The sequence below is a fragment of the Ursus americanus genome, chromosome X, assembly GCF_024610735.1.
Source record: "Ursus americanus isolate L20-20 chromosome X, mUrsAme1.1.p, whole genome shotgun sequence".
Lineage (NCBI taxonomy): Eukaryota > Metazoa > Chordata > Mammalia > Carnivora > Ursidae > Ursus > Ursus americanus.
In genome coordinates this window covers 66,079,416-66,106,974 of record NC_142164.1, presented here as the reverse complement: position 1 = coordinate 66,106,974, position 27,559 = coordinate 66,079,416, and the positions used below count along the sequence as shown (strand labels likewise).

Below are 27,559 nucleotides of genomic sequence, written 5' to 3'. Positions count from 1 at the left end.
GAAGTCCTTTGGCGCTTTGGTAACAATGGGGTAGCTTGACCAATACGGAGCTCCTTCCGGTTTTGTTCGCGCTCGCGGAGCTCTTCTTTACCAAGTTTGCCTTTGACCCCGGAAGTGAGGTCTTCAGCGTTCCTCCCTCCTCCAAGATGGCAACAGCTGAAGACGAGTTACTGCTGCCGCGGCTCCCCGAACTGTTCGAAACCAGCAAGCAGCTTCTAGACGAAGTGGAAGTAGCGACTGAACCCACCGGTTCCCGAATGATCCAGGAGAAGGTGTTCAAGGGACTCGACCTCCTTAAGAAGGCTGTCGAAATGTTATCGCAGCTCGACCTGTTCAGGTATGGGGGACCGCGTAATAATGGCTGAGAACGGAGGTAATAATGGTTACTAAGGGTGGAGCCATTGAGCCTGGGTGGAGGAAACCCTTTAAAAAGGCCTAGGAGCCTTTTATTCCTACCTCCCACTGCGATCTTATGTACATTGTTTACATTCTCCACCTGCCTTCGAGGTCGTTGATATCCCACGACTCTGCTCCCTGATGTTGGCTGTTTGCATAGGCGTTGGGTGTGAGCGGTCAGCCACTTTCATTCCTCCTGCCTTCTCCCTCCACACACCCACCGCAGCCCTCCCCTCCCACAGGAAGCGAGGGCTACAGTGTGAATGCCCATCCAGGCTTCACAGCCGCCTCTTTGCTCTTTCCAGCCGAAATGAAGATTTGGAAGAGATTGCCTCCACCGACCTGAAGTACCTGATGGTGCCAGCATTTCAAGGAGCACTGACCATGAAACAAGTCAACCCCAGCAAGCGTCTAGATCATTTGCAGCAGGCTCGAGAACACTTTTTAAACTACTTAACTCAGTGCCAGTACTATCATGTGGCAGAGTTTGAGCTGCCTAACGCCAAGAACAACTCAACTGATAATAACACTGCTAGTTCCTCCATGGCCTATCCTAACCTCGTTGCTATGGCATCTCAAAGACAGGCTAAAATAGAGAGGTGGGTTAATAGCTATAATTTGAGGACTGCCTTAATGGCAGTGCTGTTGGGGGGGGCATGTTTTTGGGGACAGGGAGGGGAACAGTGGTGTCTGTCACTCTTTTGGTTCCTATTGAGCATTAGGCCCTGGTGAGAGTCTGCTGTCCTGAGTTTTTCAAGAAGCCACTGCTTTTGTTGAGACAGTCATACCTAACCCAGCCATCTAACCCCTATTACCCCGTGGTTGCCAACAACAGAATGTAGTATAGCATAGTGTCTCCCAATCTTTTCCCACATCACAGCATAGCATTATTCATACGTACAGTGGGGTAGATATCTCTGAAGGGCACAACATCTTGTAGCTATAACCCATTGATGATCCGCTGAGTGAGAAGTTCTGTTCAAACATTAATGGATCGGGTGTGTAGCATCCTGAGCTAATCTTCGTCCTAGCACAGCTTCATCCTGTGACCTTGAACAAGTTGCTTACTCTCAGTCTTAAATAACATTTAATGAGTGCTCACAGTGTCTAGGAGGCACTCTAGGCACTGCACATACAAACTGAGTGTGGGTGTTCATATGAGTATGGGTGGTCTCCACCTTGGAGGAGTGTATAGTCTAGTGAGGAGAAGAGGTATAAAAGCAAAGTAGCAGTATAAAATGATGTGATAGAGAAATGCACGGGTACTGTGAGAACAGAAAGGAGGGACACCTAAGCAAAGAGGGAGCAGGAGAGAGGAGAAGCCTCCCTGGAAGAGGTGACTCCTTAATGAGTTGTGTAAGGATGAATAGGAATATTATCTAGAGGAAGAGGAAAGGAGGGCATTAGCTAGCAGAGGTAATAGTGTTAGTAAAGCCACAGGGGTGTTTAAGAGCACAGTGCTGGGGTGGGGATGTGTGGGTGGGGAACAACTGTAAGTGATTAGATGATGCTAGAACATGAAGGGGGGCTGGTGGAGAGAGGGGAAGAAATGATGTTGAAGACTGTTGTGGGGTCCAGACCAAGGAGAGCTTGGGATGTGAGGAAGGTGGAGGAATAGCCCTGCTGCAAAGAACTTGGGGAGGGATTTGAATCTCAGTTCCACCATCTAATCACTCTCACTTTGGGTAAGTTGCTTAATCTCTTGGTGCCTTCATTTCCCCAGCTGTAAAATTGGATAATAATAGGTCTTTCTTCATAAAGTAGTTTTGAAGATTAAAAGAGAAATACATAAAAAGCACTTAGCACAGTGGCGGATGCAGTATACAAGTATATAAGTATGCCAAGTCAGCTGCTGTTCTGCCTTCCTAGCTGAGTACGGGTTGTGGAGTCAGGGCCTGGGTCTGAGACCCAGCTTTACTTAGAAGTCTTTGGACTTTGCGCAACTCGTTTAACCTATTTGAGCCTCAGGATTCTTCATGTGTGACATCGTGTTCAAAGTAATCAGGGTACTTGTCTTGTAGGCTTAAGAAACATAACATAGAGCACATAAAACAGCGCAGTATCTGGCACAGAGTTAATATTCTGTAAATGTCTTTGCTAGTAGGCCATGCCAAAGAACGTAAACTTCAGTTGGTGACTGGGATCCCCTGGAGGTTTTTGGTTTGGGGGTTTTTTAAGGAGTAATGTGGGTCATACTTGCATTTTGACTAGCACACACTGGCAACAGTTAGGAAGCAGCATGACGGAGTTAGGTCACAGTGATGAGGCCTCACTGCGGCAATGGCAGAAGAGATGAGGGGGATGTATTTATTTAGAAGGGTTGAATCTGCAGAAAACCTGGTGATCAGTTAGTTCTGGGAGGTGGGGTAGACGGAGGCAACAAGGAAGATGTCCATGTTTCTGTCATAGACGCATGGCTTGTGGAACTCATTAAGATGGGGAATAGAATGGAGCGCCTGGGTGGCTCAGTCGTTAAGCATCTGCCTTCGACTCAGGGTGTGATCCCGGAGTCCTGGGATCAAGCCCCGCATCGGGCTCCTCTGCTGGGAGCCTGCTTCTTCCTCTCCCACTCCCCCTGCTTGTGCTCCCTCTCTCGCTGGCTGTCTTTCTGTCAAATAAATACATAAAAAATCTTTAAAAAAAAAAAAAGATGGGGCATAGAAGGGGAAGAACAAATCGGGATAGGAGAGCAAATGAATCCAGTATTGAGCCATGTTGCATTTAAGGTATCTAGGAGTCCTCCAAGTAGAGGTATCTGGTAGTGTGTAGATCAGAGGAGGGGTCTGGACTACGGAGCTGAAAATTGATTCATTCATTTGGCAAATATGTATTGAGCCTTTCTTGTGTGCCAGGAACTATTCTAAGTAATGGAGAAGCAGATAAAATCCATGCCCTCATGAAGCTTTTATTTTGGTGAAGGAGACAGACAATAAGCTAGTAAATAATAACGGAATTTCAGATGGTATGGTCTACAAAAGAATAACGAAGTGTAGTTCAGGGTTTGTTTGTGACAGTGAGCAATTTTTGAGGAAACGGGATAGACTGATAGGAAGTGGAATTCAGCATCCTGTCTTTTGTAAGAAGATGGGGCAGCCCATTGGCATGTAACAGGTAATTTAAACAGTGAGTTTGGTATCCAAATAATTATAGTACACCCAAAAACAGGACTAGATGCCAGGGGGTTGTAGAGAAAGACCAGGGAGTGAGCACATCTGGTTGGAGGGATGAGGATGAGGTTTCAGCATGTAATGCATTTGAGATGAGCCTTGAATTGTGCTTAAAAACAGAAATTACAGATTTCCTGAATGTAGAAGTGATAACACTCATCGTAGAAAGTTGGGAAAAAAATATTTTTTAAATCAAAAAGACCTTAATCCTAGCACTCAGAGATGATCCTTGTTAACTTGCTGATGTATTTCCTTCCAGATACATAGTTATTTTAGTTAATACATTTGGAATAATACTGTATATATAGTTTTTTTTTATCCTTTTCGAGCTGACATTATATTGTGAACATTTCCCCATGTCTTTTGAAACCATGATATTTAATGGTTGCATAATATTCCATCCCGTAGTTGTACCGTAATTATTCAAACTAATCTTTTATTGTCAAATACTTAGACTATGTATAGGTCGGGGTCTTTTTTATTTGTTTTTGTTTGTCTTTGCTCTTCTAAGTAGTATTAGGAACAGACATTTTTAATGCCTCTGTCACTGTTTCCGTAGGATAGATTTCTAGAAGGACTAGTGACTAGATCAAAGGGTTTGAGTATTTAAGACTCTTGATGGTAGCAACATTGCTTTCCACAATAAGAAAGTTTTAGAATATGTCCCACTGCACTGGTCTTAGATGTTAACACTTAGAGAATCCAGTTAGGAAAACCAAAAAAAAAAGTATCTCATTGTTTTTATTTCCATTTCTTTGGCTAGAAAGCTTGGTCTTTGAACATGTTTTTAAAATGTCTGCCAGACAAGATAATAGTGTTATCTTTATGCTCATGGCTCCCCCATTTACATCACTAGCCCAGACCTTTCCTGACCCTCAGACTCATACTTCCAGCACCCTACATGGATGTTTCACAGGCATCTCAAACTCAACACGGCCTCAATTGAACCCTTCCTTGGCTTCTTCAACCCCCACTGTGCCCCCACACGCGGGTCTTCACTGTCTCCGTGAGTGGCGTCACCATTCACCTAGGTGTTTAAGCCAGCAGCTAGGAGTCAGCCTCAGTTCCTCCCTTCTGACTCTACATATCCGGTCCGCCAACAAGGCCTGCCAGTTCTAGCTACAAAATGAATCTTAGGTCCTGTTTCTCTGGATCTCCACTGTCATACCTCAGTGTAGGCCACTAGCACTTCCCCTGGAAGAGCCAGACCACTAACTACAAGGCCCTGTACGGTCTTTCACCTGCTTGTCTTCAGTCTCACCTTGTCACTAGATTCTAGCCACAGTCACCTTCTCTCAGTCCTTTGCACAGACCCAGCTCCTTCCTTCTACAGTCTTTGTACGTGTTCTCTTTGCATGAAATGCTCTTCATTGTTCTTTCTTCCTGGGCTTTGTCTTTCTCCTCTACTGGAATGTATACTCCTTGAGGGCAGGAGCTGTTTCTCTCTTGTTCGCTGTGCTATGCCTCGCACAGGGCCTGGCATACAGGAGGTGCTCAGGAAACATTTGTTGACAGGCAGGAGGAACAACAAGAGCAGAAGCCCACGGCGGGGTAACTTGAGGGTATGTACAGGGCATGCAGAGGAGTCTGGTTTGGCAGAAGCCAAGAGTACCATGGTCAGAGGTCTGCAGAAGGAAGTGATGTGTGTAGCGTCCTGAAAGGGAAGAAAGAGGCAGAAAGACAAATTAACATGTTATAATAGTACTTCAGCTGGGAAAAGAGATAAAAATGAAGTGACAGCAGTCAAAAGTATTACTTTTGCAAGAAGCATTGATATGATTAGAAAACACACTGTTGACATCCTTGTTTATTTTCTGTAAGTCCTCCCTCCTCCCCCACGCCACGACTTTACGTACTGAGGCCATCCTACATAAAACATCTAAATGGTACATCCTCTCTCAAGGCCCATTTCTTCACGTATCCTCTCTACTCGGATTCCCATCTATGAGAGTGGGAGTCTGGTTAATTAACCTCACCATCGTTCTTGTGACAGAAATAGAGAAGTAGAAGCTGGGTAAGCAATGAGCCTAGTGTTCTACTTACCGAACTTAGATTCTGAAGTGACAACTGGGTGTATGCCCGTAGACAGATGGAAATGTAACTAAAACTTAGGAGACTAGTAGCTAGTGCTAAAACTTCAGGAGCTTTGGTGGGGATGGATTACCGAGGAAAAACATGGAGAGAGAGAAAAAGCCAAGGATAAAATCTTGGGGCAGATTAAGGGAGAAGAAAGAGGAAGGAAAGAGCAATCAGAGGTCAGAGACTCTGCAAGGTGCTTATAGAAGCCTGGGGAAGAGAGAGAGCAAATGTCTTGTACTCTTTGAAACTTCTCCCTGTCCAGCCCTCTCCCAGATACTGTAGCACTTCGTTCAGGTTACTTATCACAGTGTAACTATCAGTCATTCTCTAGACTTGAAATTCCTAAAGGTCAGAGACCTGGACTCATTGCATCTTTGGTACCGTAATTGCATCATTGTATCTTGGGGCCCAACCCAGTAAGTGGATCATAGTAGGTACTTGAGGTATCTCGGGAGGACCAGTTAGAGTGTTTATCAGAAAGATGGAAGCAATGTGGTGTTGCACATAAAGCCTGGACTTTGGAGTCAGATGGGCCTGGCGTGGCCAATCCAGTTTCCTCCACTTAATAGATGGGACATCACCTAGCCCCTCCTGGCCTCCTTTTTCCCATCCCCTGACAGTATCTGTATTCTGTTGCTGCTTATGAAGTACTTTCATGTGTATTGTTCCATTTGATCCTCTTAACCCCAGGAAGCAGATCTTATCTCCATTTTAGAGCTAAGGATGTGGGTTACGAAAATTTGCTAGTCCAAAGTTACACACCTCCTAAGTGTCCAGGCTACGCCTTAAACTCAGGTCTTCAAATTCCCAGTTCTTTTCACTATAGCACAGAAAAGAGAAGAGTGGTCATTTGAAAGGACAGAACATGGGTTGAGGGAAGGCATTCTCTAGGATAGGGGAAAGGCACCAGTAGAGTGAAAAGTTATAACTGCTGATGACAGGGTGATTGACAGTGAGAGGCCTGGGAAGATGTGCGTAGGGACAGGATCGACAGCAAAAGTGGAGTGGTAAAGACCTGGCCCTGGTAAAGACAGCGTTAGCTCCTTAAAGATGAGGAAAGGTGAAACTACAGAGATTTTAAGGTAAAGAGGGACGTTGAATTCTGTATCGGTTGGCCATCGGTGAGTGTGATGGTGGCGTGGAATCCACCAAAGATGAACAGAAGGATAGCTGAGCACGAGTGACCACTCAGCCAAAGTTTGATCATTTGAATCTGTTGTTGACTCATTTGGCACAAATTTATAATTCATTAGTTCTCTGCAGCAGCTTGAAAACAGAAAAAGGGAGTGGGGAAAGTTGTCCCGAGTCAGAAGGGTGATAGGCATTGGGGATTCTAAGGTGGTAGGGAGTGTTTCCATGTAATGGCTCACCGTGGGAAATCTAGAACAGTGATGAAAGGCCTAGGACAGTAGTTTTCAGTCTGTTCCTTGGAGCTCTAAGAATCCATCACAGTGCCTGGGTACGGGGGTTGTTGGGAGCCCTCCTCTGATTTAACTAAGGTGGGTTTTTATCTGCTTATTACTTATTGGACTTCCAAATAAGCTCTCATAAGAAGAAAGGGTTCTTTGGCTAAGCCCAAAAGGTTTCAAAAAATACTGGCCTAAAAAAAAAGCAAGAGTGGAGGAGCCAAAGTTTCAAAGATGACAGGAACGGAAGTCACAGGAGCGAGGAAGTAAAGCAGCAGCCCGTGAGTGCGGTTAGACTGCGAGCGCGCAGAGAATGGGAGAGGAAGCACAGGAACCTTATTCAAAGGACCGTAAATGGACCCAGATTGACCCTGGATTGTATACATTGTAAGGCCCTGGTAGGTTTTTTCCTGCTGTAGGTACATCTAGGAAAGAGGGCGGGGGTAGGAGTGGGACCGGAATTGAATGTTCTCAAGTGATACCTGTAAGAGCGTTCATGAACTAGGAGTTTACCTTTGCGGTGTTTTTGCTCAGAGGCTACGGATGGTGGTGCCGTGACGGTGATGGGTAACCACATAGAAACTGTTCCACTTGTTGGGTAAAGGGATCAGAAGAGCCTAAAAGGTCTGTATAATAAAGAATGTCTCCAGACCAGTGGTTCTTGACTTTTCATGGGTCATGGACCTTGTTGATAACCTAATAAAAACAATAGACCTCTCCCAGGCCAAAAAAAAAAAAAAAAAGTAGAATTCTGCATAAAATTTCAGGGACTTCAAGGCCCCCTTCCCCCCAGACTGTCTCCGTGGAGCTCAGGTTAAGAACTCCGGATTTGGGTGAACACCTGCAGAGGAGCGTCTGATTCCGGAGATCTAGATTGGGGTTCCAGCCAGAGGTATTTCAAAAGACTTCTCTTGGAAATTGTGGAACTTTTCCTTGACTCCTGTCTCTCTCTCAAGCCTTTACAGCCAGTAAATCTGTTTTATATTTTAAATACATCCACAGCTCACCATCTCCCTATTTCAAGTCCCTATCTCTCGTCTAGATTGTAGCAATAGCCTCTTAATTGATTTCTCCGCTTCCGTCCTTGCCTCCCCTCCCCCCCAGTCTGCACTCCGCACGACAGCCAGAGTGGCCCATATAAAACAAGTTTTCATGTCACTCTATTCATGTCATGTATTCTATTCAAAAGCCTCCAGTGGCTTTCCTGTCTCAAAATATCATGGTATTTGATATTTGGGGTCTTACAGCCTACAGGGTTCTACAGATTGTAGCTCCGGCTTTCTCCCTCACCTCGCTTACTATCATTTCTTCTTCGCTCCATGCCAGCCACACTGGCCTACTTTCCGTTTCTCAAACCCTTCAAGCCAGGCTGTCTCCCACTCCGGGACCATCATATTTCTTTTCCCCCCCGAGAACCCTCTTTCAGATACCGGCACGGCTTGCTTCCTGATTGAAGTCTTTGCTCCAACATCACCTCCTCTGATCACCTTGTATGTAATAGCTCTTCTACTTTGGTACCACCGTTCTGCCCACTGTACCTTGCTTTTTGCTGCTTCGTGGCACTTAACTGCCACCCGACTCATCACCTGTTTTTGTCGGCTTCCACCAGAACGAGAGCTTCAGGGGAGCGAGGACTTTCTTGTGTGCACTGCTGGTGTCCGGCCCTGAGGACGGTGCCTGTCACGCAGTAGGTGCTCACGAAGTACTTTCTCAGGGAATGAATGCATCCTGAAGAAGGCAGGCAGCATGGTTGTGAGTCTGTACGTTACATTAGGTGAGTCAGGGGGCACCTGGCTGGCTCCGTCAGTAGAGCATGTGACTCGTGATCTCAGGGCCATGAGTTCAGGCCCCATGTTGGGTATAAAGCTTACTTTAAAAAAAAAAAGTGATCGTATAAATAAAAGCACTTAGTCTAGCATCTTGTCCTTGAGAAAAATACCCCAAAAAAGAGAGTGTTTCCTTGGTTCAAACAATAGGATTCCCTTAGTAGAAGGAAGAGCCACAAGAGCTAAGGTGGTTTTGCCCAGAAGAGAAGAAGAGATGACCACTTTTTTTAGGCTCTTTCCCAAGGACTTCCTGTGTCAGTGACAGATAAACAACCCCGAAGACTCTGTGACTCTTTGAAGCTGCAATTCCCCAGTGGACACCAATGTTAGGTATCCAAGTTAGTAAGGGTCGATGCAATAAAATGGCTGAGGGACTCCCATCTCTAAAGAGGATGGGAGGAGTTGCTCAGATCAGGTCACTTCCGTGTTTTTGTGGCTTTAGAATGTCTTTCGCAGCCCCTGCTGATCCCTTCCTTGCCTTGGCAGTCTTGAGGACTTGCAGCCTTGGTGGCGAGTTCTGGGGTCTAGAACCAGTATTTTTCCAAAGTGGAAACTGGCGGGCGTACTTACTGCCTGGTCACTTGGCAAAGGTAACCCCTTACGGTGGCCTTCTTTGAAGGAATACCTCTTTATTTTTAAGTTCGTGGCTAATGCTTTCGTGTGAAACAGATACAGGCAGAAGAAGGAGATGGAGCATAGGTTGTCTGCACTGAAATCTGCTGTGGAAGGTGGCCAAGCAGATGACGAGCGTGTTCGTGAATATTACCTCCTTCACCTTCGAAGGTGGATTGGTATCAGCTTAGAAGAGATTGAGAGCATTGACCAGGAGATAAAGATCCTGAGAGAAAAAGACTCCATAACAGAGGTAAGCCTGGTCACTGCCTATATAGCTCAAAAAGGGGCTGTCAAGAGATTTGAATGTTCTACAGGAGAGTGATCGAATTTAAAAATCCTTTGAAGTTTGAAGTCTCCATAAAATCATTGTCCTTATTAACCTTAGGGAAGGAAGGCGGAAGGATCCCTAGGGCAGCCTTCTCTCTAGCTTCCAGTAGCGTTCCCCAGCGCTTTCTGACCTGTGACACACTTCGAGCCATGTGTGATTTCGTGACCTAAGTTGGTTCGGGCTGTGGGGAGTCCTGACCGCTGAAGGGAATGCAGAGGAAGGTTGGCCTTTAAAAGCTGTGCTTCACTGTAATAACCAAAGGAGAAGAGGAATGGGATGGGAATGGAGAGGGAAAGTGGGACTGGAGGGAGGAGGGAGAGAAAAAAGTAGAAAGAAGAAGATAAAAGGAATGATCGGGAATATATTTAGGTTGGAGGGAGGAATCCGAATTTAACCTTACACAGTGACGCGCTCTCACCCCCTTAGATCCCCCGAGTATGAGACACAGAAGGACTTTTCCATGCAGAAGATGTTGGGTATCCTGATAAAGAAAACCTGGTGTGACACAGCTTTGGCAGTCTTTGAAAATCATCACCCTGTTTTGCAGCTGCTGCTTCAAAAGATTAGGCTCTGCTGCCACTTCCTCTGTGGTTCAGCATACAAACATGGATTGAGTTGAATTTATCAGCTCACCACAGGCATTTATTTAAGTCCTCAGAGAAATCTCTTCCTAATTTGATTTGTACTAATTATCCCAGGAGCTTAGGCCTCCGGGTAGCATCAACCTCGTTCCTCCTGTTAAAGGATCAAAGAATAAACAGTTAGGATTCTAAGGCCATAAGGCCCCTAGAGCATATCTAGGTGAGTGGCTTGCAGGCATTTTGAGGCTGGACTCTCGTGGGTCCTCCCCTGCCCTGTTTGTCGTCGTTGTTTAATGCTCTCTTATTTGGTACTGGGATTGGCTCAGGAAGTGATGAACCTTGACGCAAGTGAACTCCTTTTCCCTGACCATGCTTTGTTTCAGTATGCCCCCGGATAGCCAAGGTTCCTTCAAACATTTCTATACACCGCTCTATGAAAACTACCAACACATTCTTTCCCCCTTGCCTTTAGGAACACCCTCTTCTAAAAACCTAGGGGTTCTTGACAATTAATTGCATAATTACATTGGAAGGGGGTTTTATTTTTTTTTTTTTTTTTTTTTTTTTTTTTTTTTTTTTTTTTAAAGATTTTATTTTATTTATGTGACAGAGAGACAGCCAGTGAGAGAGGGAACACAGCAAGGGGAGTGGGAGAGGAAGAAGCAGGCTCCCAGCCGAGGAGCCCGATGTGGGACTCGATCCCGGAACGCCGGGATCACGCCCTGAGCCAAAGGCAGACGCTTTAACGACTGCGCTACCCAGGCGCCCCCTGGAAGGGGGTTTTAGAAGAAGGGTCTTAATAATTCAGCTTTAGCACTGAAGGCCAGGCTGAGGAAAGGGACTTCAAATTCAGCTCAAGGGATTTAGCTGGACCATGGAAAAGCCTTTGGAATCTCCTTCTTTGGAGGGGAAGATTTTAAAGCCAAGTAATTTTTTTACTTTCAGTGAGATGATTTCTGGGAGAGCTTTCTCCTCCTTTTCATTCAGCAGGGTACTCCGGCCTCCTCAGGAGAGCTAAGCGGCCTCCGCCATAAGTATTCTGCTGCTCGCTCTGAGAGACTGAGAAATAGGGAGCAGGCAAAGTTTGAATCTAGGGCTTTTCAAGCACCTGAAGACCTGCATAGTGGGGTAGGCAACATGGCAAAAATGTGCTTCTGATAACTTAATTTCCTTTCCAGGCATCAACTTCTCATTCACCTCGTCAGGACAGACCGCCAATGAAACCCTTCGTTCTCACTCGGAATGTGGCCCAAGCCAAGTAGGTGGTACTAGAAAGTGGGTTGCCTTTGTAGGCCCCCTGCTTTTATGGTTCAGTTGCAGTGCATGAGTAGTGGACAGAATGGGCGTTGTTAAAAGGCCATGTCCTCACCTGTGGTGGCTGTTCCTTCATCAGAGGGATGGTATCTCTAATACTTTCTGTACATCTCTCTTCATCAGACATTTCCCTCACAAACTCAAGCTTAACAATAGGCCCGAAAGGAAACCAACAAAAATAAATAAATCAGAAAGAGGGAGGGAACCTAATGGAGAATTGCATACTTCACTTGTTTCCCATATTGCCTTCAGCTCCAGTTCTCAAAAGGCCGTATTTGCCTATTTAGGATTTAATTCTGAGTTCTTGAGATGCTTTTCCATAAGGTGGCAGGAAAGTCTCCTTCCTCTGTGTCCCTTTTAGACCCACCAACTAGAAATACCCCTTCCATGCTATCACCACTGCTCTGTGGGACACCGGTCTCTGGGCTTGCGTTCTGGGCGATGACCCTGAGCTACTTACCTTCAAGTGAAAGCTCTTGACCTCAACGCACCTTCCTGGATGCCTCTTTCTACATATCCTCACAGGAGTTTACGGAGCTCCTCAGAAGATGGCTGGGCAGGGGAGCAAGGATGAAACAGACACAGGTTTTGTCACTAAAGAGAAGAGGCTTTTTAATAGTGCAATTTAGGTTTCATTTTCTAAATGTAATGTGATTTTTGCAGAGTATTTGGAGCTGGTTACCCAAGTCTGGCATCTATGACGGTGAATGACTGGTATGAGCAGCATCGGAAATACGGAGCATTACCAGATCAAGGCATAGCCAAGACACCACCAGGTATGCAGGGGGAGGAGGAAAATAGTTACACTATTGGTTCCTTGCTCCCTAGCAATTAAATTCAGACCAAGTATTGTTGCCCTTTAGGAGCAGAAGTAATGTGGACAAAGATTCTAGGCAGTATTTCTTACTTTATTTATTATTAAGATAAATAGCAGATGATTCTGGGAGGATGGGGGCAGTGGCTGCCTGATTTTGGAATCCTTTCAGATGTCCTGGCGTTAAAAACAGACTGAGCAGCTAGGGAGCAAAAGCGAAAGTCCCATGGATGGCGGTTCCACCTCTGCTAATGGCAGAGTAGATTGTTTCGAGGCCAGTCCCTCCCACAGATAAAAATTACAGACTGAAGAAATTAAGACAGCTACCCAAAGGACCTAGAGAATGAGTAAGAGCAGACACAGGCTAGAGGGCGATCAACACGTAGAAGAAGGGAATGGTTGAAATTTCTTGAGGGCAGGGTCTTTGTCTTAACTGTATTCTTGGTGCCCAACTTGGGAATTAGATCATGGTATATACTTGGAGGCATCTTTGGAAGGGAAAGGTGGAGAGGTTGGCTATTATAAAGATGGAAGCAATATGGTATATTAGAAAAAGCATGGACAGACCTGGGGTAACCAGTTATTCCTGCCACTTAATAGATAGGACATCATCTAGCCCCTCTGAGCCTCTGTTTCCTTATCTTGTGTATTATCTCATTTGCTCCTCTTAACAATCCTGTGAAGCAAACATTTCTATCCCCATAATAGGATGAGGAAATGGTGTCTGAGAACTGACTTACACAAAGTCAGCGTGGCTAGAAAGTGACCAGGCTAGGATTTGAATTCAGGTCTTAAAATTCCCAATTCCAGGGCTATTTCCACTATAGCACAGAGAAGAGAAAAGTGGTCACTTGGAAGGGTTTCTTGTTTCTTACAGCTTCTCACCCGTTGGCAGTCTGCAGTTATGGTGATAGGTGGGGGTAGGTGAAACTTGGATAGAAACGTACAGTCTTAGGTTAAGAAATGAGAGAAATGAGACGAGATCCCATAAAGGAGAGAACCACGGAGGAGGAGCCCTGATTCTCTATATACACCTCGCCTAAATCTCAGGCTGACACCTAAGCTGTGCATGCCCGGGGTAGTCTCCAAGTGTCCTAGCTAGGGCTAAAATAACTGAATGGAGGATGCAGCTGCTGCCCAATGCAGAGGAAAGAGAATTTAGAATTGTGGTTCTAGACAAACGAACTGCCTGCTAGAATGAAAAATCTGTAGTCTTTAGAGGAACGAAACAGAATTCAGAGTCTCTACAACCTACCATTCGTGAAGTCTGGGATTTAATCCTAAGCCACTATACATACGGGGGAAAGAAAAATAGGAAAATGTGACCTATGCTCAAGAGGAGAAGCAGTCAGTGGAGACCAACCCTGGATGACGCAGATGTTGAAATTCTCGGACAAGGACTTTAAAGCAGCTTATTTGCATGCTCAAGGGCAGAGGGGAAAATATGTTTGTAATGAATGAAAAGAAATCTCAGCAGGTGATGTCTAATATAATTTTATATTTACAAACATACCTGCTTCCCAGAGGCAAGTATTATTTTAGTCCGTGTGGACTGTTGACCCCTCTTGAGATTATAACATACACATTCCTAAATCATTGTGGGTAGACTTTCAATTATCTTAACTTGTTTCTGGACATGTAACGTGTTTATAACCCTCTTAATTTTTAGCAACAATTAGAAAATATCTCCTATTAAAAACACTTCACAAGTTCTCCTTAGTGTCAGCCATTGCTGGCATTCTGTCACTAGAGAATCCAGCGATATCTAGTATGATGCAAGCTTTCAAGATAGCCTGAACATTAAAAAGTTGGCCCACTAGTTGTATCTGATGGATGTAAATCTGCTTCCTAGTTCAGTTTGAGTCAAGAGCTAAAACTGTGATGAACCTAACTTTGTCTTCTTGGTGGGTAATCATTGAAAATAAAGATTTTATTTTCATGCTTAAAAAAAGAAACTAGGAAAAAGAAATAGCAGCAGCAAAGTAGAAACTATTCACAAAAAAATTCTCAAACTGAAAAATACAGTATCTCCAGTTTGGAAACCCATTAGATGAGCTCAATACCAAATTGACAGTAACAGAAGGAAGTGTCATTTAACTCGAAGATAGATCAGTACCACTGAGTCTGAAAAAAAAAAACTGGAAAAAAGTGAACAGAGCTTCTGTGACCTGTGGAATAAGGTAAGAAGTTCTATCATATGTACAATTGAAATACCAGTAGGAAAGGAGAGAGAGAGAGAAGGGGTCAGGAAAAAAAAAATTGAAGAAATGATGGCTGAAATGTTGCCTAAATCAGTGAAACACAAATTTACAGATTCAGAAATCTAATCAAGCCCCAAGCAAGTTAAATACAAAGAAAACCACACATAGGCACATTATAGTCAAACTGCTGAAAACCAAAGAAAAAGAGAAAATCTTGAAAGCAGCCAGGGATAAAGGACACATTACATTTAGAAGAACAATGATATGAGTTGTTTCTGACTACCCATTAGAAACAGTGGGAGCCAGAGACAGCAGAACAACGTCTAGTAAGTGTTGGGGGAGAGGGAGAAGACCTGTCCCCCCAGACTTTTAGACCTAGTGAAAATATCCATCAAAATGAAGGCGTAATTAAGACATTTTCAGATAAAGCTGAAGGAATTCTTCACCAGGAAACTGGCATTATGAGAAATTCTGAAGGGAACGAACTACATATGGCTTCTTCAGGCAAAAATTATAATATCGTCCAGGGGGGATTCTACTGTATGTAGATGTAACATACCTAACAGCCACAGCAAAAATGACAGACTAGGTGGAACCATTTTCTGTGAGATTCTTTTGTTTTATGTAAAGTAGTACGGATTATCTGTTGCTGTGTAACAAATTACAATGTCACAACTTAAAATAATAAACATTTATTGTTTATTTTCTGAGGGTGAGGAATCTAGGATCAATTTCACTGGGTGATTCTGGCTTAGGATCTCTTAAGGGTGTAATCAGGTTGTCAGCTGGGGCAGCAGTCTTCTGAGAGCTTGACTGAGGCTGGAGGATCTGCTTCCAGCTCATTGGCTATTGGCAGGAGGCCTCCCCTTGTGGGTCCCTCCATGGGGTCGCTCACAGCTAGGAGCTTCCTTTCACCCACAGTGAAAGATCTGAGTGAGAATGATCAGGATAGAAGCCCCAGTATCTTTTATAACCTAACATTGGAAGTGATGTACCATGACTTCTGCCATATTCTGTTGGTCACATAGTGTGGGAGGGGACTCCGTAAAAGCATGACTACCAGGAGGCCGAGATAGTTGGGATCCATCTTTGAGGCTGCCTCCCACGTAGTTCAGTATTAACTCTTAAGTAGACTGGAAAGTTAGGAAGGAATATTGTATTACCTAGAGCAACCGCTTAAAAATACTGCATCAAGGGGCGCCTGGGTGGCTCAGTCGATTGAGCATCCAACTCTTGATTTCAGCTCAGGTCATGATTTCAGGGTCATGAGATGGAGGCCTGTGTAGGGTTCACGCCCTCTGCTTGGGACACTCCCTCTCCCTCTGCCCCTCCCCCTGCTCACACCCCTCCCCCAATGAAATTGAATCAAATTAAATAAATAAATAAATAAAATCTTCTAAAAAAATAATACATCAAGAGAATAAGAAGACAAGCCACAGACTGGCAGAAAATATTTACCAAAGACACATCCGATAAAAGACTTTTATCCAGGGGTGCCTGAGTGGCTCGGTTGGTTAAGTGTCTGCCTTCAGGTCAGGTCATGATCCCATGCCCCACATCCGGGTAGTCTGCTCTTCCCTCTACCCTTCCCCCTTGCTTGTGATCTCTCTCTAATAAATAAATAAAATCTTTTTTAAAAAAAGACTCTTATCCAAAACATACAAAGAATTCTTAAAACTGAACAATAAGGAAACAGACACCCCCAATTAAAAAATAGGCAGAAGGCCTGAGTAGACACCTCACCAAAGATCTACAGAAGGCAAATAAGCGTATGAAAAGAAGCTCAACATCGTATGTCATTACGGAATTGCAAACTGAAACAACGATACCACTACACCCATATAAGAATGGCCAAAGTCCCAAACACTGACAACACCAAATGCTGGTGTGGATATGGAGCAACAGGGATTCTCATTCTCTGCTGGTCGGGATGCCAAGTGGTACAGCCACTTTGGAAGACAGTCTCTTACAAAACTAATCGTAACTCTTACCATACAATCCAGCAGTCCTGCTCCTTGATATTTACCCAAATGAGCTGAAAACTGAGGTCTACACAAAAACCTGCACACAGGTGGTTATGGCAGTTTTATTCATGGTTGCCAAACTTTGGAAGCAACCAAGATGTCCTCGGTAGGTTGAATGGATAAAGTGTGGCACATCCAGACAATAGAATAGTATCAGTGCTTTAAAAAAAAAAAAAGCTATCAAGCCATAAGAAAACATGGAAAAAACTTACATACATATTATCTGGAAACAGCAAAACTGGAGAGACAGTAAAGGGCTCAGCAATTGCCAGGGGTTAGAGGAGAAGCAGGGACAAATAGATGGAGCACAGAGGATTTTTAGGGCAGTGAAACCAATCTGTATGATAGTATAATAGCAGATACATGTCATTATACACATTTTTCCAAACCCATAGAATGTACACCACCAAGGAGGAACCCTGTTGTACACTGTGGGCTTTGGACAACACTGATGTGGCAATGTGGGTTTGTTGATTGTAACAAATGTACCACTCTGGTACAGGAGGTTGATAGTGGGGGAAGCTGTTCCTCTGTGGGGGCAGGGAGTATATAGCAACACTGTATTTTCCATTCTGTTTTACTGTGAACCTAAAACTACTCTAAAAAGTGAAGTCCGTTTTAAAAAATAATGCAAAGAGACAAAGCTATACAGTCAATAGAGAAAATAAGAGAGAAGAAAGTAAGAATGAATAGAGAGGCACAAAAAAAAAAAATGAGGTGAACAGAAAACCAGTAGCAGAATGGCAGATCCCATTCCAGTCATATCAGTAATTATCCTAAATTGTAAATGGAATAAATGTCCAAATTAGAAATCAGAGATTGATTTCAGGCTCAGCTGCATGCTGTCTACAAGAGATGCATTTTAATTTTAAAAGCACAGATTGGTTGAAAGTGAAAAGATGAAAAAGAATATACCATGCTGACGGTAAGCATAAGAAAGCTGTAGTAGCCATAGTAACATCAGATAAAGTAGACGTCAAGACAGAAGGTGTTACTGGATATAAACAAGGGCATGTCAGACCAATTAAAGGAGCAATTTATCTGGAAGACCTAGCAGTGAGAAACATGTTCATGTCTAATAAGCTTTTTTAAATTACATGAATTAAAAATTGATAGACTTAAATAGAGAAACAGAAATCTCCAGTCATAGTTGGAGAGTGTAATACTTCTCTTTCACTAATTGAAAGAATTCCTAGACAGAAGATCAGTAAGGACGTAGATGATCTGGACAACACTAGCAGCCACCTTTACCTACATGTGTACAATAGTATATCCGAGAGCCGCAAAGTACACCTTCAAATGCACATGGCACATTGACCAAGTGAGACGATATTCTGGGCCATCAAGGAAGTCTCAGTGAGTTTGAAAGATTGAAATCACGCTAAATATGGTCTCTGACCACAATGGAATTGAGTTAGCAATCAGTAACAGCATACCTAGGAAGTCTTCTGGATATTTTTAAATTCAGCGACATCCTTCTACATAACTCACGGGTCAAAGAGAAATCACAAAATGAGAAAGTATCTTTAACCGAATGACAATGAAAATTTGCGGCATACAACTAAAGCCATGCTGATGGGGAAATGTGTAACTTTCAGGACTTATATTAGGAAGAAGAGAAGGGGAAAGTTAATACCTACGGGTCTAGCTTAAGAAGTTGGGGAAAACAAGAACAAAATAAACCCAAAGTAAAGCAAGGAAGGGAAACAATAACAGACGTAGACAGTCTAGGGGTGCGGTGGACGTGATGCATACAAGTCACACGTAGGTGCGCCCTCGTGACCTGGCAGTTGCACTCCTAAGGTTATACCTAAGCGTAATGAGACCCTACGTCCACAAAAGGCTTGTACAAGAATGTCCATAGCAGCATCATTTGTATTACCCCAAGCTGGACGCTCCTCAAATGCCTGTACATGATGGAATGGATAAAGAAGTCTGGGTGTGTTCGCATAATAAAATACTGTTTAGCAATGAGGTTAAACTACCTCTAGTTCTTGAGCTGTCAGTGGCAGATATAGCAGAACTTTGCAAACGTAATCATGAGTGAGAAAAGCCAGACACAAAAGAACATAGACTCTCAGATTCCATTCGTATGAAGTACACAAACAGGCGAAACTTGTGTAGGCTGGTTAAAGGCCAGTATAGTGTTCACCCTTAGTGGGGGATCATGAATGGAACTGGACCTGAGGGGGACTTCTGTGGAGTTAGTGTTTCCATCTGATCAGAGTACTGATTACATAGGTGTGTTCAGACGTGGAAATTCATTGAGCCGTGCTATGTTCGTGTATATGTCTACATGGATATTTAATAACACCAAAGAAACTCACGGGCAACATTTTTCTCTTTTTTTCTTTTTATTAAGATTTTGCTTATTTGAGAGAGAGACAGAGCATAAGCAGGGGGAGGGGCAGAAGGAGAGGGAGAAGCAGACTCCCTGCTGAGCAGGGAGCCCAACTCAGGACTCCATCCCAGGACCCCAGGATCATAACCTGAGCTGAAGGCAGACGCTTAACCAGCTGAGCCCCCCCAGGCGCCCCTCATGGGCAACATTTTCAATAAAGTAGGTCACAATGTATCCCCATGAACTTCAAAATAAAAACAGATAAGGGCAAGTCACTCATAACCACAAGATCAACAAGTGATTGGCATCGGCGCAGGAGAAAGCAGAAAGTGTTGACAGACCCACCTGAGAGACCTGACAAACAGCAGAATTCCAAAACAGCGAACACATTCCCTCCACAGTGTGGCAGTCCAGTTTAAGGACAGCAGTTGAAATGGGAGGAGCTTTGCCCTCCACAAAAACGGGTGTACAAGGGACCTGTGGGCAGAGTCTGAAAGAGATGGAGAAGTCCAGTCTTTAGTGAAGTCCTGGAAAGAACCCACCAGATCTTGCTTCCAGGACCAGGGTCCCACACTGAGGGGAAGTTGCTGAGGGTAGAGTTGACATTGAGTAGAACAGGGACCATAAAGAAGAAGGAAAGGGAAGGTTCAGATAAAAGTGGGCGAGAGGACCAGAGCCAGTGAAGCAAGTCATCGTGTTTTTTCACCAGACATAAAAACGGTAGAAGGGAAGCCTCTGGGAAGTTAGAAAAGCCGCCCTGAACCATACTTTCTAAAAGTTCAGGAGAACTTATTCCACGTAAGAATGAACAGCAGATGCTGGTGCTGGTTGCACAGCTCCGAATATACTGAAAGCACTGAACTGTACACTCTAAGTGGGTGGATTTTTATGGAATGTGAAATATGCCTCAATAAAGCTGTGAAAAAAATCAAACACAAAATTACCAAGGTCATATCCCACACAAAATCATTATGGGGGGTGGGGGGGTCAAAAGCATTCCACAAAGACATGCTCAAAAAACAACAAATCTAAAACATGTACTGTTTTTAAAAATTGGATGAAGTTAATATGTGTACTGCTAAAAATATATATATTGTTTAAAAATTTGTTGGAAGGCATTAAGAAAACTGTGTAAGACAGGAACAAACAATATAAAATAGGATTCATAAAACACAGAAATGTGGGGACAACTTGGGAGAAATAAGAATTATTTCAGAAGTGAAAGCTAAACCAGAAGCTAAACCAGAAGAAAATAAGAATGGGTAAACATTACAGAAAATGCCTGGCTAAGGTAAAAGGGAAAATGTTTAAAATAAAAAAGAAACAAAGATAAACAACTTGAGAAAAAGTGGCAGGTATTAAAGATAGCAAAGAGGATTTGACTTTTGGATAGTAGGATTATCTGCAGAAGAAAACCAAAGCAAGGAAAAAGAATAAATGCTAAAAACTAATGGTAAAGAAACTTTCCTGGAATTAAAAAAAAAAAAAGATTTACTTTGATAAAACACACCATGTACCTGAGACCAACCACAAGACACACTGTCATAAAATTACTAGACCTTAAAGAAGAAAATAAAATGCCTCAGACATTTCAGCAAAAACAGCAGATGATTTATAAAGGAAAGAAAGATCACCCTCCAACTTTTGTGACACCAATGCTTTATGCCAGAATAAAACGGAGTAACATATATTTACGGTACTCAAGGGGAGGAATGTGAGCCAAGGACGTGGTACCTGGTAAAAGTGACTGTTAAGTATAAAGGGTACGGACATTTATCAACATACAGGAGCTCAGGAAATATTGTTCCCATGATCGCCTCCGAAGGAATTTGCTAGAGAATGAGCTTCAGACAACCGAAATGATGAGAAAGACATCCACTAAGGACTGGTGGAGAGTACTAGTCACTTGTAGAACTAAGACTAAAGGGGGAGTTAAAAGGGAGGTAATAGAGTATGTAACGTTTATCTGCTCAGTGCTCAGGTAATGTAGATACAGTACAACTGTTTTTAAAAATGGAGAATTGGGGAAAGCATATGCAAGAAAAAAAAACTGTTCTCAGTAATTATATAGGTGGGAATGTTAGTGTTATTCCAACACTGTGTGTAATGTGAGATAATATAAGTGAGCAATTAGGCGATTTCTAATTCTATCCTCCTCTGTCTTTGAGAAGTAAGACTTTTAGTGTGGAAAAATACAGATGAAAAAAGTTGAAGTTAGAAATAAAACAAACCGGTAGTGCTGAATAGTAACTCATGAGAAATTGTATTGAGGAGTAAACACACACACAGCTTGTGGTCTTGAAATACCATTCCCATTAAAAGAAACCAGGATGTCTTAGAGAAATCGCTAATTCCAGGTCTGGGGCAGGAAGTAGACAAGATGAGCTGGGAACATCTTGTTACAAAGACAGGAAAGAAATTTTCAAAGATAACTAGGGTTGTAGCAGTAGGACTCCGAAACCAATTTGAAAATGTTTCCACTGGCTTCAAAGAGGGTAATTGTCAATAGCAATGAGCACTTCCAGAGCCCACACCTGGGTTTCTAAAATCATTCTCTGGTTAAAAACAACAACAGGGGGGCGCCTGGGTGGCACAGCGGTTAAGCGGTTAAGCGTCTGCCTTTGGCTCAGGGCGTGATCCCAGTGTTCTGGGATCGAGCCCCACATCAGGCTCCTCTGCTGGGAGCCTGCTTCTTCCTCTCCCACTCCCCCTGCTTGTGTTCCCTCTCTCGCTGGCTGTCTCTATCTCTGTCAAATAAATAAATAAAAATCTTAAAAAAAAAACAACAACAACAACAACAGGGGCGCCTGGGTAGCGCAGTCGTTAAAGCGTCTGCCTTCGGCTCAAGGCGTGATCCCGGCGTTCCGGGATCGAGTCCCACATCAGGCTCCTCCGCTGGGAGCCTGCTTCTTCCTCTCTCACTCGCCTGCTGTGTTCCCTCTCTCGCTGGCTGTCTGTCACATAAATAAATAAAATCTTTAAAAATAAATAAATTAAATTAAAAAGAAAAGAAAAAACAACAACAACAACCAGGGCCCCTTAGGGAAATGGCTGCTTCTAGGCTGGGGCAGAGAATATACAAGATGAGCCTGAAGCTCCTTTTAGCACTAGAAAATAAAGAAGCACTAAAACAAAAAACAAAGAAGCAATTTAGGTCTGTTAATGGTACACAGGCCAGCTGAAAGAACTCTTGCTGGCCAAAGCGGGAAGAATTCGAGCAGGAAAATAACAGTATTGGATTACAATACAAAAAAATCAAATAAATGTCCATGGGTCTATAGTGAAAGAAATAAATGATCAAATAAATAAATGGAGAAGAGACAAAGCTCCCCTGCAGAAAAATTCTAAATAATGTGTGTATATATTCCCGTCTCAAGGATGTGGAGCATAACTCCTCACCCCTGAAGTGTGGGCTGTTTAGTGACTTGCTTCGAAAGACAACAGTGGAAGGAGTTGGGAACCTTAGAGACACTGCCTTAGTCAGATGATCTAGGTTAACATCAGCAGTGAGAAGTGATGTTGATGGTGTGTTGCCTTGATTTGATGTGATGAGAAAGGCACTTCAACTTTTATGATACTCTCTTCCCAAACCCATAACCCCGGTCTAATTATGAGAAGAACATCAGGCAGCCCTGAATCAAGGAACATTCTGCAAAATACCTGATGAGTACTCCCCCAGACTGCCCAGGTGCTCAGAAACAAGGAATAGCTGAGAAATTGTCACAGCCAAACAGAGATTAAAGAGACAGAGGACCAGATGTACTGTGGCATTCTGGATGGGATCCGGGAACCAAAAAGGATGTTAGGTAAAAGCTCAGGGAAAAAGTAGTATAATAGGGGAAACCGGGTACAGAGAGGAAGGAACTCCTTGCTAACTTCTGTTTTTTCTATTCATTTAAAACTATTCTAAAATTTAGAAGCTTATTTTAAACATATTTTTTAGAAATCATTGCAGTTGGTTAAAACCCATCAAATCCATGAGTCATAATTATATTTAAAAACAAAAATTGTTCCGTTTCAGAGGAGAAGGAACCCATCGATTAGCTTGACAAGTAGTAAATAAAATGAAAGAATCAAGCGTCGATCTTGTCTTTTTTCCCCTGGGCAACTACATAGTAGTAGATGAGGGGAAGCCTGTCTGGAAAAGTGTTGTAAGTAATAAAGAAATGTTAAAATTAGGAGTATCAACTTTTTGAAACCCCCAGAAAATCAGTGAATCCAGGCATTAAGCATCAACAGCTGCTAACATCACAACACATGAGACCCAGATGTTATGCGCCACCTGATGAGGGAACACAGCCCCCGCTAGAGTCCTTCCGAAGGGATCAACCATGAGTCAGATCAGGCATCTGTATCCACTTGCCAGTCTGCAGAAACACGGAAGACCCTGTTGGACTGCAGCACGACTATGCAGTCAGCAAGATCCAGACTTGGGGAAACTCTACAGGTCAAATGCTCCAGTTTTCTTCAACAGATAACTTGTAAGGAAAGAAAGGGGTGGGATTGGAGCCTGTAGATTAGGAGGATATGAAAATATTTGTAAATGAGCAAGACTAACCTTAAAAACATTACGCTAAGTGAAAAAAGTCAGACCCAAAGACCGTATATTGTTTGATTCCATCAATAGGAAATTTCCAGAATAGAGACAGAAGGTAGCCTGCTGACAGCCAGGGGCTAGGGGGAGGGAAGGAATGTGAATCAACAGTACCTGGGCACAAGGGAGCTTTTTGGGGTGATGGAAATTGTTTTTCATTGGCGATGGTCTCACAACTCTGTACTAAAAATCGTTGAGTTAAAAGTACAAATGGACATCTCTGGCATCTACGGATGCACACTTGGGTCATAAAGCTATAATAAACTTCAGGAAGTTACTAATTTAAAGGTTGGTATAGTGGTTACCCTTTGGGGGGGTCTGATTTGGAAGATGCTCCTGGAGAAGCTTTTGGGATAGGTACAGAAGCTCTGTTTCTTGGCCCAGATGGAGAGTACAAACGTCTAGCGTCTGTGTAAAAACTTAAAAATTGTGTGTGTGTGTGTGTGTGTGTGTATTCCGTTATCTTTTATTTTACAATAAAAATTGTTCTAAAAAAAAGAACACAAAGCTCATAAGCTGTTGGAAGAGATCAGATTCCCACGTTTCATTTTTTCTCATAGTAATGAGAATCTTTCTCATGGGCGAACTCAGGGTAGCGGGGAAATGCTCCTTTACGTCACAAAGGGAAAATAAAATGAATGCAAAAGAGGGACGTGGCAGTTGCTTTAATACCTTTTGGGTGTACACTGCATAACAGGTGCCATTTGGCCTTCAGGCCCTGTTCCAAGCAAGTGTCAAAGAGCACAGATAGTCTTCTAGTACGTTCAGCTGCCCCGTGATTTACAATTTCACACACATGCGCGTGCGCACAGAAATGTGTAGCTATAATAAAGGACCTGGCTGGAGGGGGGAAAGTCACCTGCAGTCCCTCCTTCCTGACGTACCACAAATCATGACATCCTAAATATTTTTTGCTTGAGTCTTTTTGGCTGGCTGGGGTTCTGTTGGGCAGTTGGTGGTTTTGTTTTGTGTGTATGCAGGGGTGGGGGGAGAGGGGCGGTGTTTGGCCTTTTTAGCAAGAAATCTTTCCCAAAATAGAATTCATTCTGCGAATGCAACTTTTCTGGTTTTGCCTTCTTATGCGGATCACTCAGAGCATCATTTCTTTTTTTTTTTTTTTAAGATTTTATTTATTTATTTGACAGAGAGAGAGACAGCCAGCGAGAGAGGGAACACAAGCAGGGGGAGTGGGAGAGGAAGAAGCAGGCTCCTAGCGGTGGAGCCTGATGTGGGGCTCGATCCCATAACGCCGGGATCATGCCCTGAGCCGAAGGCAGATGCAACCACTGTGCCACCCCCAGAGCATCATTTCTTAACTATGATTTAACAGGTCATGTATTCAGTACCAGAAGTGTTCTCCGCGATCCTCCTGGCCCTGGGGTGGGCAGGTAGCAGCTGCCTGCCTTGTTCTCACCTTATGTACGCAGTTGTGTTCAGAGTGGCACAAGGCTCCTGACGTTCCGTCAGTTTCTCAGCCCTGCTTTCTCGTTTTTCCACTCCAGCAGAGCTCAAAGGAAGTACTCAGCAACAGGAAGATCAGGAACAAAAGGAGGAGGATGAGGATGATGAACAAACACTCCACAGAGCTCGGGAGTGGGATGACTGGAAGGACACCCATCCTAGGGGCTACGGCAACCGACAGAACATGGGTTAGCCCCCCCACAGCAAGATGGGACTGCAGGGCTCACATCTGCCCTGCCAAGGAAAGCTGCGCGGTCTTCCCCTCCCTCGGCTTCTGCTTCAGCTGTGTACAACGAAGGCAAAGATGCTTAATCTTGCTTTGCATTCAATAAAGTGTCAAGCAATTAAGTGTGTGTTTGTACCCTAGCTGATGAGCCGGTGTCCTTGTTTGGGCATTCTCCTCATCATGGTGTGTTCCAGTTTCTTAAGTGGAAAAAGTACTGAGAAGTGGCTGTATAATCAATGGCTGTGTGAATTCTCTTTAAAACAAATAAGAATAAAAGTCCCTTCTATTACATGAGCCTGTGCAGAAATTTGGGGATCAGCTGCTTTTTTGGGGGGGTGTCAGCGGTGGGCCCTGAGCTTTCAGGGAGATCCTGGTCATCTCCCTTTGATGTGGGCAGTGAATTTTCCAGCATCAGAGCTGCCCAGAGGAGCTGGAGCTTGCTTTCTCCTTCCTGTCCTAGGAATGAGCAGCTGTGCAGTGACCTAACACTGCTTTACAAGGGGCGGGTGCGGAACCCAGGACTTTCCCTGCCACACAGCACTGTTTTTCGGGAATTGGAGCTGTAAACGAATGAACCATAACATGAACAGAGGTCCTCTCTAGCTAGTGAGCCTCGGCCAGGAGAAAGGAGAGAGAGAGATGAGGGGCCGCGAGAGTCGTCCTTGTGTGTGCAGTGGGGCCGGGACCTTGACTCTCCTGGAACTATTTGCCATAACCCTCAAGGTGAAGAGCAGCTAGGGCTGTGGCCTAGCTCCCAAGCAGGCAGTCAGAAGACCATCCTGGCCCTGCTTGCCTGTGCTGCGCCATAGCCCGCACAGAGAAAGATGGGAGATGGGCCACGGCAGTCATCTGGGGTAGGAAGGTGCTTGCAGCCATGCCGATAACTGGGTGCGGAGGGAGGAGATGGCACAGATGACATGGGAGGGTACCTACTTTCTGTGGTAGAAGTCCTCGGCTCTTGGGTTGATAGCCTAAAAAAGCAGCCATGTGTTGAAACGTGATCTGTGTAGAAAAGACGCTTTTGTTCTATGTGGCTTAGGCACACTTAGGTTTTTGTTTTAAGCTTTTGAGAGAGAGAGAACAAGTAGGGGGGAGGGAGAGGGAGGAGCAGACTCCCTGTTGCAGGGCTCAATCCCAGGACCCCGAGATTGTGGGCTGGGCAGAACGCAGACACCCAACTGACTGAGCCACCCAGGCGCCCCTTAGGTTTTCTTTCAAGAGGAAGATGACGCAGCCTTCCTATTCTAGCCTCTGCAGTCTAGCTTAGGTTTGAACAGGAGACTCAAGTCCCTCTTGTTTACGGGGTGGCGAGTGGAGGACGGTCAGGCGATGAGTAGGAGGTCGTGTTTAGTGAGAGAGGACAGGAGACTACCAGTAATCTATTTGTATACTGTTTAGTAGAGGACCCCCCTCACCCTCACAGCATAAGCTCCTGAAACTGCTAGAGCACAGATTAAGTTCCCCCCAAGGATTTGGGAAGCAAACATTCACTTTTAGCTCTCTTCCAATTACTACCAGTTTTCCTGTCGTGATGGCCTATTTCCTGCCCTTGAAACTCCACCCTGAGTTCATTCTTAAAATGGGCCAGGTTGGGGTTACCCCCTTGGTCCGAGTTCTATTTAAAGATGGGCCTTCCGGAAGATCCAGCTCGATTAAGCCCCCTCACACATTCTTGATTCCTAGGAGGTAGCCTGGACGAGGCGGGTTTGAATCCTGGCTTTACAAATTGCAAGCTGTGTGATCTTGGGCGATACAATTTCTCCAAACTGCTCCTGTTGCCTGCCTGTCAGGGGATGAGCTGCGGCTGGGGGTCTTTCAGTAGTGGCGGCCACTGGAACAGACTGGAGCCGCTTCAAGCTCAGTGATCACGGTCTGTCCCCGAGGAAGGGAAAGGAAAGGGACAGGTATCGGGCCTGGAACCCAGCCCTTCCACATACTGGGAATGCAATGACCCTGCGAAACAGGGAGCATCGTCCCCACTTTACAGGAGAGAAAAACAGGCCCCAGGAAGCTGACTTCCTCAAGTTCATACTAGGAAGCGGGGCTTCTGTCATTTTCCATTTGCTTCCCAGTTGCTTCGTGCTTGCGTGCGTCTTAAAGCTGCTTAAAAGGGAGGCAGCAGCTTTAAAACTCCAAACCCAAACCACCACTTATACATCATTGGAGCTCTGGAAATTCCTTCCTAG

At 44.2% G+C, this 27,559-nt stretch overlaps 1 protein-coding gene across 2 annotated transcripts; it reads left to right on the top strand.

Moving 5' to 3' along the window:
* The first annotated feature begins 67 nt into the window (after positions 1–67).
* IGBP1 (immunoglobulin binding protein 1) lies at positions 68–25,662 on the top strand. Of its 2 annotated transcripts, none has more exons than XM_045775581.2 (6): positions 68–337; positions 702–995; positions 9,544–9,739; positions 11,577–11,656; positions 12,376–12,488; positions 25,192–25,662. In XM_045775581.2, exons 1-6 carry the CDS (start codon positions 147–149, stop codon positions 25,338–25,340), a joined length of 1,023 nt encoding a protein of 340 aa, XP_045631537.1. In that variant the 5' UTR covers positions 68–146; the 3' UTR covers positions 25,341–25,662. The 2 variants fall into 2 exon arrangements, with proteins under 2 accessions (XP_045631537.1, XP_045631526.1); XM_045775570.2 differs by having other exon boundaries at positions 69–337; positions 25,189–25,662.
* Positions 25,663–27,559: the final 1,897 nt, after the last annotated feature.

Excerpts from the sequence above, each read along its gene's own strand:
- IGBP1 (XM_045775570.2), top strand. The coding sequence starts at position 147 with ATGGCAACAGCTGAAGACGAGTTACTGCTGCCGCGGCTCCCCGAACTG. Across the intron at positions 9,740-11,576 it reads AAAAAGACTCCATAACAGAG|GCATCAACTTCTCATTCACC; the intron begins GTAAGCCTGGTC and ends TTTCCTTTCCAG. Across the intron at positions 12,489-25,188 it reads CATAGCCAAGACACCACCAG|CAGAGCTCAAAGGAAGTACT; the intron begins GTATGCAGGGGG and ends TTTCCACTCCAG.